The 13,674-nt window shown below is 40.6% G+C and overlaps 1 protein-coding gene across 1 annotated transcript; it reads right to left on the reverse strand.

Annotated features, from left to right (window-relative positions):
• Positions 1–19: 19 nt before the first annotated feature.
• atp6v0cb (ATPase H+ transporting V0 subunit cb) lies at positions 20–9,811 on the reverse strand. The gene is made up of 3 exons (XM_034707834.1): positions 9,514–9,811; positions 2,669–2,852; positions 20–1,489 (listed from the first exon to the last, which is right to left on the reverse strand). The coding sequence occupies exons 1-3, from the start codon at positions 9,584–9,586 to the stop codon at positions 1,285–1,287; spliced, it is 462 nt and encodes a 153-aa protein (XP_034563725.1). The 5' UTR covers positions 9,587–9,811; the 3' UTR covers positions 20–1,284.
• Between the last annotated feature and the right edge of the window lie 3,863 nt (positions 9,812–13,674).

The raw sequence follows: 13,674 nt of genomic DNA on the forward strand, positions 1-13,674 counted from the left end.
TGTTAAAGCCAGTCAAATCTAAGTTGGAATCTTCTTTAATTCGATTGTGACACACGTCGACACATCAGGATAACTTCAATACCAGTGGTAATACAGGATTGTAGATTGGCGCTTCAGTAATGCGTCAGCAGCAGGTCCCTTTTCAGAAAACAAACTCCAGATCAAATTGTACCGGTCTTTGCATGAAACTAGGCCAAACCCGAGCACTACTCTCTCTGGATTTCTTCTACACGCCACAAAGGACATCATCAACTCATTTATTAAAAGGAGCTGTATGACTTTATAGACAAGCTTTTTTTGATCTGGATTCAATCTTCTGAAACTAGCCTGCTTCTCAGTTTCATATCCAACAGCAACAAGACACTGAAACCCATGCAGGATTTTAATGGCTGGAATGTGGAAGAGATGAAGCACAGCCATAGATGAGAGAGGGGAAGAGGAGGCGATGAAGAGGAGATGGAAATTTGGAAATTACACTTGTGAGACCCAACACGGGGCACACACACCTTTAATGCAAACAGCAGTACTACAGGAAAAACACTGAAGTTTGAGAATGTTTGCGTAATGATTAGAGTACAGCTACACACAAAAACTCCCACTTCACCAGCAACATACTAAAGGCAATCTTAATTATTAAACCAAGAATTACATCCAGAGGAATTCCAACCACTTATCACAATTACCCCACAGTGCATTAAATCTATCTATATAGATATTTATATGTCTGTATATAATATGTATAATATATCCCGGGGAATTAAAGACTTTTGCTGCATTAAACAGTTCAATGAACAATTTCTTATAAATAAAATCAGTGGAAAAAATTGCAAGTCCATATACATTTCTCTTTACAAATAGATCCTCAAGATTAATGCAGAAATTGTGTCAACTCTCGAGTTGATGTGGGAGGAGAAAAAGCTGTGCGGCCCTTTGGTCAGCTCTCTATGACCAGAGGCCAGGCTGCCTCAGCCGGCCTCAAGGCCTGAAATAAGTGGAGGGAAAAAAAGGAATCTTCATCATACAACTGTTTTGAAACACACACACACACAAGACAGACGAATCACTACATTGCGCATTTACAAGTTGACTATCAAATCGGGACGACTGTACACATTGTTGAGTTAAGACCATATTTATGGAGCCATTTAATTCATTTTTTCCCCGCCTTCACTTCTTTCTACTTGTTTGGCTGACATTTTTTACAATTTTTTCCCGTTTTACACTTTTTCTCCAGCAGCAACATAAAGGACAAGATTTTGTGGTGGAGATGTTGGGGTGCTTTTTTTATTTCGTGGAGAGAATGAGGGCGACGATGAGCCCGTAGAGACCCAAGACCTCAGCGAAAATCAAAATGAGGATCATGCCCACAAAAAGCCTTGGCTGCTGAGCTGTGCCCCGCACGCCTGCGTCTCCAACGATGCCGATTGCGAACCCTGCCGCCAGCCCACTGAGGCCCACGCTCAGCCCGGCACCCAGATGGAGGAAACTCCTGAGCACACACAGAACAGTGTTAGTCAGCATGAGGAATGCTAAAGATTACAGAATTTACAGATTTCAGAGATTGAGAAATCGTCAACTAAAATGGCAAAAATTTAGTGTGATCAGATAAGTGTGGTGCATTCATTGTCTGGTGAAACTGTACTGTTTATTTGGTTGAAGTTTTTCGGGTGTCCCAGCTGTGATCAATCGGCTGCACACAGCTTTTGATTGAACAAAATCAGTGTGGTCTGTGCTGGTTTTCAAGGTTACATAAGTTCATGGATGAGGCTGGTGTTACTGTATCTTCATAGTGCATTTTGGTGCTAAAGATCAAAATAAGTTGTATGGAAACCCTGTGGGCCACATTTCTTCATTTGACTGGGGCAGCAAGATTAAAGTCTGTCATCTAAACTATGGATCAGTGTAAATACAGGTAATAGTGTATGGCATATGCTGCGATGAGGCTGAAACTCCAGTCAGGTGTCATAATACGTTGTATTATAAAAGAGTGGCACAGAGCTTGTGAGTGTTTAATCATTCATGGTTAATGGCTCTAGTGAACAGGGGAGCTACATCAGGGTGGTGGCTAAAAAGATTATCAGCAGGGTCAAGTTATCGCTGTTTTTGAGTTGTGTGTAGTCATTTGTGTGTTCTAAAATTATGTAGACACACTAAGGCCTCTGCACAATTTTCCCACATTTTGACACTGCTTGCATCAGGCCCTGAAAGACCAACAGGGCTAAACTGTAACCACATTTGATCCAATTAAATGAGCCCTTCAATCTTTTCCTTGTGAGATGTGTTTCCGATGAAAACAGAAGATACACAGGTTTTAATTTCCTGTGTTGAGTTTTAAGATCATATTTTACCTCCAGTGTTTCCTCATTAAGATACCATGAGAGAGTTTCCTCAGTTCCTTCAGCGAATTCTTTTTTATTTTTCATTTATTTATTTGATTTTTATTACTATTGTTGCATATATTGTGTTCTTAACCTTAGGATTGTGGGTGGGTTTGGGGTCAGGGCTGGGGGTGGGATCCTTTTCTTAATTTATTCTATTTTATGTTGTTTTTATATACAGCACTTTGTGTTACAATGTCATTGTATGAAAAGCGCTTTATAAATAAAGTCTGATTGATTGCTTGATATACACAAGACAAATATCTGACACTGTGTTCAACTGAACTCACTTGTAGAGGGTGACTTTTTCTGAGAGGTTGTTGGCAATCAGCACTGCTACTACCAGGCCATAGATGGCTATAATACCCGCCATGACTACGGGAATGATGGACTTCATGATGAGCTCTGGCCTCATCACTGACATGGCGGCAATCCCCGTACCGCTCTTGGCTGTGCCATAGGCTGCTCCCAAGGCTGGTAGGAAAGAGAGAGAGAATCATTTTAGATTAATTAACTGCATGAAAATATACAAGCCACACAATACAATGCATGGTGCTGTCAGTTGAATAATGAAGCAGAAGTGAAATAAGAGTTGTAACGACAATGACAGCTGTTCAAGTTTCTGTTCCCCTTAAAAAACCCATCATGGCTCCATAGGGGAATTCTGCTGGTATCAAAGGGGAAATAACAGATCTCATTTTTGACACAGATTTAAACCACCTTTGTCAGAGTCTCATCTCCTTAACACTTCTCCTGCCCATGTCATTTCAGGGATGACTGCCAGAAAGCTGCAGTTGTAAATCACTCTGCAACTGAAAAAGCCTCATTAGGCTTAAGCACACCGGGAAGTGCTGACATCATAAAAGAGCAGGATACAACATCTACCAGTGGAAGCATCAGTACAGTACAGACAGCATGAGAGGACGAGCAGAGCACACATCTGCTGTGTGCCTTTCCTAATTCACACAAGTCTCTGGGCAGCATCGGTGAGATGTGACGGGGAGGGAGGAGAACAAAGAGCTTTATCAGCATTTTAAGTCTGTGGGTCTGTGACGCTGCTGAGGAGAAGCAGAGTGCGCCTACGTCACAGAAGTCTGACTGCAGGAGGAGAGTAAAAGAGTGAATCAATGATCACGATGCGCTAAAATTAGAAACTATCCAAACGACAAACAGTATGCTTACATCAAAAACTGGTTTTAATGATGCACAACAGAGAACTGGAGCTTCCAGGTGGGATCAGTGTGAGAAAGAGATGCATTATTTACACTTCCTGATCACAGATCACCCTCCAGGGGCTTTACTAGCTACACAACACAACCAATCCCTGGATCCCTGCCTGGAGAAGAAACACCACCCATCCAAACAAACAAATTCAAACAGAAAAACAACAACAAATAAACGGCACATCCTGGAAAAGATGCCACGATGAACAACAGACGAGGAACCCTCTTGCTGGACCAATAGGGAGATATTCATTAAATCGAATGTGTAAATAATAGACCATAATCCTTCTTGTGCAACATCCAACAAAGGCTGTCAGACGATGCCTGTGTCAAGAACCATACCTGGTTTGACGAGATCTGTCATGACGTCACTGGTGTGTGTGTGCACACGTGTGCTGTTGTTCAAATGTTTTCTCAGCAACAGAAAGAGGAAGGCAGAGTGAGAGCCAAAAGAAACACAGAGCACACAATAGCATCTAATACACTGTTGCAATACTTCCACAATCTAGCATCACATTCATATCTTTATGGGTAGTACATGTGGAGATATTTTCAGTTTTGTCAGATTGTTTTTACGTTCTGCTCTGATGCCATACATCAAACCATAGACTGTATAAAATATGAACGTAGGATCACTCATCTGTTTCTGAAGCGCTGTTTTGAGGCCAATCGGCGGCCGCGGCCATATTGCTGCTGTTGAGCGATTGTGACGTAAAGAGGCGGGCTTTCAAATCAGCTGTGCCTCTCATTGGAAGACTCGTAATCTCAATATCTTTGAAAGTACCACGTTAGAAAAAAATTCAACCCCCGTACAGTGTGAGCCGATCGAGAACTGAGCTATCCAGACTACACTCGTCTTTTGTACCAGGCTGTAAACATGTTTATTTCTGCTGTAAAGATCGTCTTTTTCCCATTCATGTGAATGTGACTTCAGGTACATCAGGATCCAGCCTCAAGTGGATCCTTGATGACCTGCAGTTTTTCCAATTCCACATTGGACTCATATTTTTAGACCGGAGGTTGCCGCTTGCACCCCAACCTGTCCTTTGGGGTTTCTCTATGCTTGTATGCAATTTGCAAAAAGAGTAATGATGGATACCGTAAACGTATGCAACCCAGTTAAAATCAACCACCTTAAAAGGCGGTCTAATAACAAAAGAAGGAAAATGTATCCTGGATTGTTGGTCTTGTCATGCCATTGGCATACGAAACAAAGACCTGGCATTGTTGCTTTCAAGCAGCTTCATCGCCAACACTCTGATGATTCAATCTGAAATGTCTGCAGAGATATTATATTGGAGGCAGCCTCGTGCATACAGCTGGAGGTGTCCTGCCCTCTGTTTTTGCCCCACAATATGTTGCACGAGCCTGGAGATAGTTCTGGTTAGCTGAGAGACTAGCTGCAAGGCCTTCTGGCAGAAAGATCCAAGAGGCAGACAGGAAGATAATGCAGGCCAATCTTCAAATGTGCTCATGGCAGCCAGCCACATCCCCCTACATTGATCTATCGCCAGACTCGTCATCAATACAAGGTTAAATAGCTGCTGTCCATTTATAGAGATGTGTCTGAGTATAACTTGGCACAAGAAAAACTCCCTTACTTTCTGTTCTGACTTTGTGAAAGAGCCAGAGTGTTTACTAGCAGATTACATTACATCAAAGGTAGCACAAACTAAACTAATACACCGACATGTGAGAGAAGACACAAAACAAATGACAGTGGTTCAAAATGAGATGAAAATATTCAGCAAACACATAGAACTCAACATCTCAACACCTAATATAAATAGCCTTTTCTTTCAGCCATCCATAAACAGCCAGCGTAACATGTTACCGTCGGTAACGTTATCCTCCCCCTCCGCTCTGTCTCAGTAAGCCGGGCCTCACTGAGGTGTGACAGGTGAGGCTGGATGGAGAAACACCAGAGTCCTCAAACGTTGCCATTCTGTCCTGACGATTAAATGTTTGATGGATGCCAGGTCGGCTTCTGCAGTTGTGTGGAGGCACAACCTCTGGGTTTATAATCCTAATCCCCCTCAGCTTAGGTGAACAGCTTTGCCCCTTTATTTTTTTCTTCTTTTTTTTTTCCTCCCTGCAGAATATTTCATGTATGGGATGTCCTTGTGACGTCTTGTGATGTCAGAGCGGGAGGTGCCTACAGCTAGGGATGATCTTGCATGCAATAAGCCCACGCAGCACACGGCAGACTGGTCTGCTCTGAATGGCGGGTAAGACGGGAAGCATGCTGCTTTTAAGGAATTAAAAAAAAGAAAAGGGAAGGTCATAGTTGTGAAAATATTTTCACAACTGAATGCTGGCTGAAGCCGACACGGTCTAAAATCTGAGGCTGCATGCAGAAATGATGAGACTCACTGAGCCATGTATTGCATCAGAAACAGAGGGACGTCCACAGCAAATATGCTGCCATCACCAATCATACAGAACTACTGAAGAGTAGAGGTGTGAAAAAATATTGATACAGCAATATATTGAGATACTTTGACCTCCGATATAATGTCGATATTTTAACTCTTAATATTGATTTTTTTGTAGAAAATTTAACTTCATATTTTAGCAGAGTTGGAACTAAAATACGACTTCAGTATTTCAAAAACAATAAAGTGGAAAAGTTGTTTTCAATCAAATAGTTTTGACTTCATTTGTCCTTTCAATTGTGAGTACTATTGTGTGATTTACATATACACCATCTCTATTTTTTCTTAGTTAAGTGTGTAGAATATCGCAATATATCACAATATTGTGATATAATCATATGGTGACCCAAGTATCGTGAGGTTCTTGCCAATACTCACCCCTACTGAGGAGTGTGTTCAAGAGAGGGGAGAGAACTAAATGTGAGCATCAACTAAAAGGTAAAGCAATAAAAGAGCCATTGATTACTACTAAAGATTGACTAGGGTGTCTTATTTAGAACAAATATGCCATTGGATGGACAGGAAATATGAAAAGAAAGATGTTATCTTTATCAAAGACATACACCGGCCTTATTCTTTCTTCCCTTTCTTTTTTTGGTAAACTTAATAAAAGAGACTTAAAAACAGGGGGAAATATGGAATGCATATTAAAGTTGTAAAAAGAGAGAGTTGGATTTTAATCCAAACAGCTGCAGCAATCCTGAAATGGGAGTGGTGGTATAATCTCAGGTTAAATTCCACCTTGTGAGTGTCACCTGTTCTAAGCCGGGCATCACTAAAGGGGAAGTCCTTACTGCAGGACATCATCACTGGACTACTAAAGCAATGCAACATCACCTGACTCCGCAACATCACTGGAGACGCCACACAGGAAATTGCCCATTGATCAGTACAATGATATGAAAAATAATAAAAGAGGTGAGATGAGCATGATATAAAATGTGGACCAATCCTCCAAATATAACCAAATCATTGCTAATAACGAGTTAATTGCAGCTATAGTCTTTCAGCTTCACTTTAGAGACTAGAAGCAGAAGAAACGACGTCCTTTAAACGACACCACAAACACTAAGATCCTTAAAGCTGAAGTCTGAATCATCCAGTCTCCCTGTCTATCCCACCACCACCATGTCCCTGCTTTACGCCAGCGTGATCCCCTCCCTGCCGGCTAATTCCCCAGCTGTCACTCCTTCACCACCGCAGACCAGTAGTACTGCTAGCCTCCAGGGCCGCCACCAGCCACCGCCGCCACCGCCACGCTGTCCTTCCCTATCACTACAAATTAATCCCAAGCTATGACAAGCCCAGTGTTGGCTTTGGCAATGAAGCATCTGCCGATCATTTCCGGGTCCGACTGGACAAAGTAAAATCAACACCAGTAGCTGCATCATGGGAGGTTTCTTGCATCATTCATTATGATACCTTCTAGATCAAAAACAGTTCAGGATAGATTACATTATACACATTTCTGAGGTTTTGAAATCACAAGCTTAGAAAGAATTAAAAACCAGATTTCTGTTTAGCATGCAGCCCAATGTGATTTGCCGAAAAGACGATTAAAAATTCCTTTCACTCTTTGTTAACGGGCTGAATCAGAAATAACTATGTAAGGACAAAGTCACCAATTTACTCATATGTACCATCTGACACCACAAACTGTTCAGCTTAGGCAAAAGGCCTCACGCTACAGCAGGTCGTGCCCTCTGTGACATGATCGATTAGTACTAGTTTTCCTGGCTTGTGGGTTTCTCAGTGGAGCCACATCAATCTCACCACTCACCCTGGTCACATGCAGGCCCTTACTGGAATAACAGAGTTCCCATGGCTTATGACAAAGCTCTTACCTTAATTTAAAGACGATTAAACAACAATGCAAGGATCCATAAAACAAATATGACCAACTATAAAGAAGACAGTTCCAAAGTTCATTTTCTGTGCCGCTTTCCTATACACAAATATCCAATGTTGTAAGTTTTTTAACCTTATATCAACCCTCCTGTTATGTTGCGGGTCAAATTGAACCTATTTAAAGTCTATTTTAGATAATATATCCCTTCCAAATCAGCTAAATGCAGCATAAAAATCTGGGCAGCATGTGGCAGAAGAGGTGTCTCATGTTAATGTATCAACATCACTTCATGAAAAAATAAATAAATAAACAAAAATCTATGTCATGTAAAACTATTGTATTTGTATTTAGGGCTTTCCAATGTACATAAAAACAAGTTTTAACATGGATTTTAATGAAAAACGAGTGAGATATCCTCATTGAACCATGATCTGTGAGGATTAAACAACACCATTGCACTAAATATTGATTTAAATGGTTAGTAATGGAGTTAATAATGATATTCAATAAATGTTTATTGGGATTTCTGGGGTTCTGACACTTTTGGATCATTGAAAATGCCCCGGGTCAATTCGACCCAGGAACATTATTGCTGTTACTAAGAAACGAACATAACAGGAGGGTTAACCTTATATTAAAATAATCATTTCCCCTCATAATTTCAAAGCTAACTTGGCTTAATGATATGGTTCCTTTTTATATTGGTTACTCTCTAGATCATTAGCCAGACGGCAATTCCAAGTCAGAAGCCTCATCATGTGATAATCATGTGACCTTATGTCATTCCTTTCAGCAATAAGGAAGTTGGACCAGCTGATCCTGGTTTCTAGTGGTCTTAGAAGATGTGAGAACAAGCAGGTTTTTACGTAAAGGTATTATTACATTAGACAAAAAGAAGAATTGGTTGCATAGATCTGACAGATGGCACGTTGTGGCTGAACAGCAGACGCAGCACGACGTCAATGCAATTGCTGTGCGTCAGTGATCACTGTCTACTTCAGAGCAGCAGTTTTGTGTCTTAACACAAATTAACCCTGCTCGATATAAAAACACAGAAATGAAAAATAGCGTGTGAATAAACGAAAGCAATGTCTACATCCTGCAAGGTGCAGCAAGTAAGCAAGCAGGAAGCTGTATGTCGAAAAATGAAATACGCGTTGACACCTTTAATATATCTGTAATCTAACACACACTGCTTCCATAAATCCATCATTATTCTTGAACAGTAAGCATTTCCAGTTTTATCATTACAGCTCAAATAGGGAATCCCGTTTATGCGGACTAAGCTAACACCAAAGCTAACTATGTAATCGTCATCAGCTAGCTAACCTAGTCTGCATTGGTAGGCCTATTTGTTGTCTGCCACTGAGACATACAGGTATTAATTTGCTGCAAATAAACAAACATGTAATGCAAATAATCAATCAATACCACTGGGTACGCCAACTATTATGTAAAGTCTATATATGTGACAGCTCACGATTAGCACTGCGACGCTAACATTAGCATGGCTAACGCTAGCACCATGGTTGACAATTTATTTAAAGCCCCCTGTTGGGATTTAAATGGATGCACAAAGACAGTAAAATACATTTGAATATGATAAAAGATAATGGTGGGATACTTACCGCTGAACACCATAGCTGCAGAGGCTCCCATCACTCCGAAGAAGGGAGAGTATTCGGGGCTTTCGGCCGACATTCTTACTCACACAATATAAAAATAAACTAAATATACAAAATTGATTACAAGCGTGGACGCAAAAAAGATCGCACTTCACGAACCCTGTTGAAGGCTTGAATTGAAAACCGAGTATTGAGAAGAACCGTCTGGCCACCTAACTAGTAGTGTAAACGGGATAGTCACGACTCTTCTGATAAATACCCGGCGCAGCAGCACAAAATGGCGAAGCGGAAAATGTATCACCTGACTGGCCGTATGGATAAAACCTATCATCTACAGCAGGGTGGGCGGGGGGCGTATTAAAACCACGTTAGTTAATGATACACACTGATTCAATCAAACAGTCATCACAATACATGTTAAGATTGGAATGAAAGAATTATTGTTTCGAACACGGAAAATATTTTTTACATATTTTATTTATTTATTTTATTTTTTAGAAGGCCACCCCCTATCGGACATCACGTTGGTGTACTCCGCTGCAGACTCCCCCTTGGATATCTACGCAATCACCTTTTAGAAGGAGGGTAAATGATGAGAATAAGTGGACTGGGGACTGGGGACACTGTTAATATATCTATACAACATGTCCTTCTGGATATCAACCAATAATATATATTTTCATGTAATTATTTAGTCACAGTATGTTTTTAAATCAGACTAAATATGAGAAACAAAACCCAGAATCAATAAAGGTGACCTCTCCAAGGGTGGGGGTTGGCAGGGCAAATGGGGATTTATTTTTGTATTGTCTAGTATGTCTTGTTTTTCTGTTTAATTTGCGATGTTTTTGTTCTATTCTATGTAGATATCCTGATTTATCCTTACTATTGTGTGACATCATTTTGTACTGTCTGCGAAAAAAGTGACCACTCCAAATGCTTTTTTATGTTGCATGTGTCCAAACACATTTCTGAGATTTTGAAATCACAAGTTTAGAAATAATTGATAAACGGATTTCTTAGAAGGAGGGCAAAATGATGAGAATAAGTGGAGTTGGGGAGGGAGTGGAGACTGGGGACACTGTTTATATATCTATACAACATGTCCTTCTGGATATCAACCAATAATATACATTTATTTTCTTGTAATTATTTAGTCACAGCATGTTTTTAAATCAGACTAAATATGAGAAACAAAACCCACAATCAATAAAGGTGACCTCTCCAAATGCTTTTTTTATGATGCATGTGTCCGAACACATTTCTGAGATTTTGAAATCACAAGTTTAGAAATAATTAAAAAACAGATTTCTAAGAAGGAGGGTAAAATGATGAGAAGAAGTGGAGTTGAGGAGGGAGTGGACACTGGGGACACTGTTTATTCATCTATACAACATCCAAAGCTTGATCCGTAAGGCAACTGAACTGGTAGAAATTCTTGAAAAACACAAGAATTTCTACCAGTCCAGTTGCCTTACGGATCAGAATAAGAATCAGAATCAGCTTTATTGGCCAGGTATGCTTGAACACACAAGGAATTTGTCTTGGTAAACAGTATCATGTCAGCATGTCATGTCAAGCCTCATATTACCATGACCTGGATGACTGAAAACCTTCACAGACATCTATACAACATGTTCTTCTGGATATCAACCAATAATATACATTTATTTTCTTGTAATTATTTAGTCACAGTATGTTTCAAATCAGACTAAATATGAGAAAGAAAACCCACTATTAATAAAGGTGACCTCTCCAAATGCATGTGTCCAAACACATTTCTGCATTTTGCACCAGGACTCTACCATGCAGCATAGGGTGGGTTTACAGTCAGCTGTGATATGCAGCAACGTGGAGCGTGAGAGTGAGAGAATTTGAGGTTGAGTGTGTATGTGCCAGTGGGGGAGGGAACTGAGAATCCCCATTTCACTGTATAGCTCCCAGCAAGTGTAGGCTCAGAGATCCAGAAAGAGGGGGGGTCAGGAGAGCTAGGACACCATAGGATGGATGAAATGTGTGTGTGTGCGCTGTTTGTGTGTGTGAGTCAGAGGGAGCTTGTGCAGTCCCCATGCCTCCTCCTCCACCCATCCCTCCATCCTGTTCCCTCTGCATTGCCTGGTCTAGTCAGCACCAGAGAAGGACCCCTCCCCCTCATATCACTGAAAAGCCCCTCCGCTCGTGATGCAATTTCTACAGCAGCTTCAGAGGCCTTCTTCCTTTGAAACACTCCTAACAGCAAACATCCACCCCTGCTGAAATATAAAGGAAGGGTGACATATAATTAAACAAAAATAGATCATTTTTGAGGCACGGATGCATTATAACAGAAAGGTCACAATTAATTAGATGATTTACATTTGGTTTTCTCTGCTGGCTGACTGACTGACTGACAGTGATCCAGGACAGACTCCTCAGGGTGGATACAGATGCAGCTTCTGTTTTCAGATTGGATTACAATGTTCCTGTTCCCAGCAGACATTTGCATTCAACAACATGCCCTAACATGATCAGCCATGTATGATTGTTTTTGGCGCATGAATACAAGGATTGGATTGACACGTTTGTCCTTGAGTGGCATTGATCAGCTGGATGAGATAACACCTTGTTTTATTCCCAAGTCTGTTCTTCCAGAGTCAGGTTGTTTATGGTGGGTGAATGAGGAACTGTGAGAAATGCTCTCAAGGTCATGATGAGATCAAGATAGTATTCAAAATGCAGATACCACCATCTATTAAGGTATGATGTGATTCTAGATACAGAGGCAAGCAATACTAATGTGATCCCATATCTGGATGCTATCTTTACATATATCTGATACTTCATGTATGATCAGACCAGGATACAGTTCTACCAGAAACTGTGTAACATTTGCCCAGCCTCTAAATCAAGGAAGTCAGATAGGCTCCATATGAACTTGTTCCAGTATGACTAACTGTAAAGCTTTTATTCTGCTCTCATTTCCTCCAGACAGTGCCTGAAAAAGCAACAAAAATCATCAATACTAACATAGAACAGATGTAAAGAAAAGTCAGATTTGGATCAAGAGGTCTCTTATCTTCCCATAAACCAAATTGCAATATTCATTCTGTGAACAAAAACATTATTTGTTGTGACGTCCTTAGTCTGCCTCTTAATCCCCCTGTCCACTGCCCTTTGAGTCGGGGGGCCGAACCAAGCATAGACCTATCTCAGCGTAGGGTTAAACACTTAAGCATCTTACTCCTCAGGGCAGGAAAGCGTGGTTTTCAGGAGATGCGCCAGACCAACACCCAAAGGAGGCTAAATATAGAAGTGCATGTGCGATTAGCAGAGTGTGAATCCTGAATAGATAGCAGAGTCAATGCTACTAGAAGGAATTACTTCAGTGCTATACCCTCGGAGATAAAACGTTTCCCCTGATGTATAAGGATGTCCCACACCCACTGAAAATCAGAGACCAAATAATGAGGCTGCATTATTAAAATCGATTGACTTATAGTGCTTTCACACTAAGATGTTGAATAAAAAAGCATGAGGATTTCATCTAAAAAAATTAAATATCTACAAACACATTGCTGTGAGGTGGGTCTTATTCCTTTATTAGGTTTGGCTAAATCCTGCAACATGGCTGATTGTTCAAAGTGGGAGGAGTTTGCAGATATATTTGTAGTTTAACTGACTCATCTCTGCCAAATATTTTCCAGTCATGCAGTTCGCTGTCAGCTTCCACAAAGCAGACACATCCACGAAATGTCCAAACAATAAATAGACGAGTGTGTTAAAAAAGGGTATGAGTAATTTAGTAGTCACAGTTAGTGTTGTAGACCCAGACGCAATTTCTTTTCACGCATCTGCTCAAACTGTTTTTTTTTACTGATTGATTTTTCAGGTTTTAATGTTTAATTTGCCAGGAAGGATATAACCAAACTAGAAAATCAAATAAAGTTTCCTAAATTGATAAAACAGTAATGGGGATTAAGTGTACCAGCTCTACTCACTCTAGGATTGAAGGAAAACATAAGAGGAAGCTAGGGATTAGGAGGTCTGATTGGTGGTCACCTGACTTTAAAAAGGCATCTGGCACACTTCTGTGACAGTCTGAAGAAATGTAGTCCTCTTTTTCAGGGACAACGATCTGTCTGACTTTAAAGAAAGAATGGCAAGACAATGAAACAAAGACGGAGC

The sequence above is a fragment of the Notolabrus celidotus genome, chromosome 18 (genome assembly GCF_009762535.1).
Source record: "Notolabrus celidotus isolate fNotCel1 chromosome 18, fNotCel1.pri, whole genome shotgun sequence".
Taxonomy (NCBI): domain Eukaryota; kingdom Metazoa; phylum Chordata; class Actinopteri; order Labriformes; family Labridae; genus Notolabrus; species Notolabrus celidotus.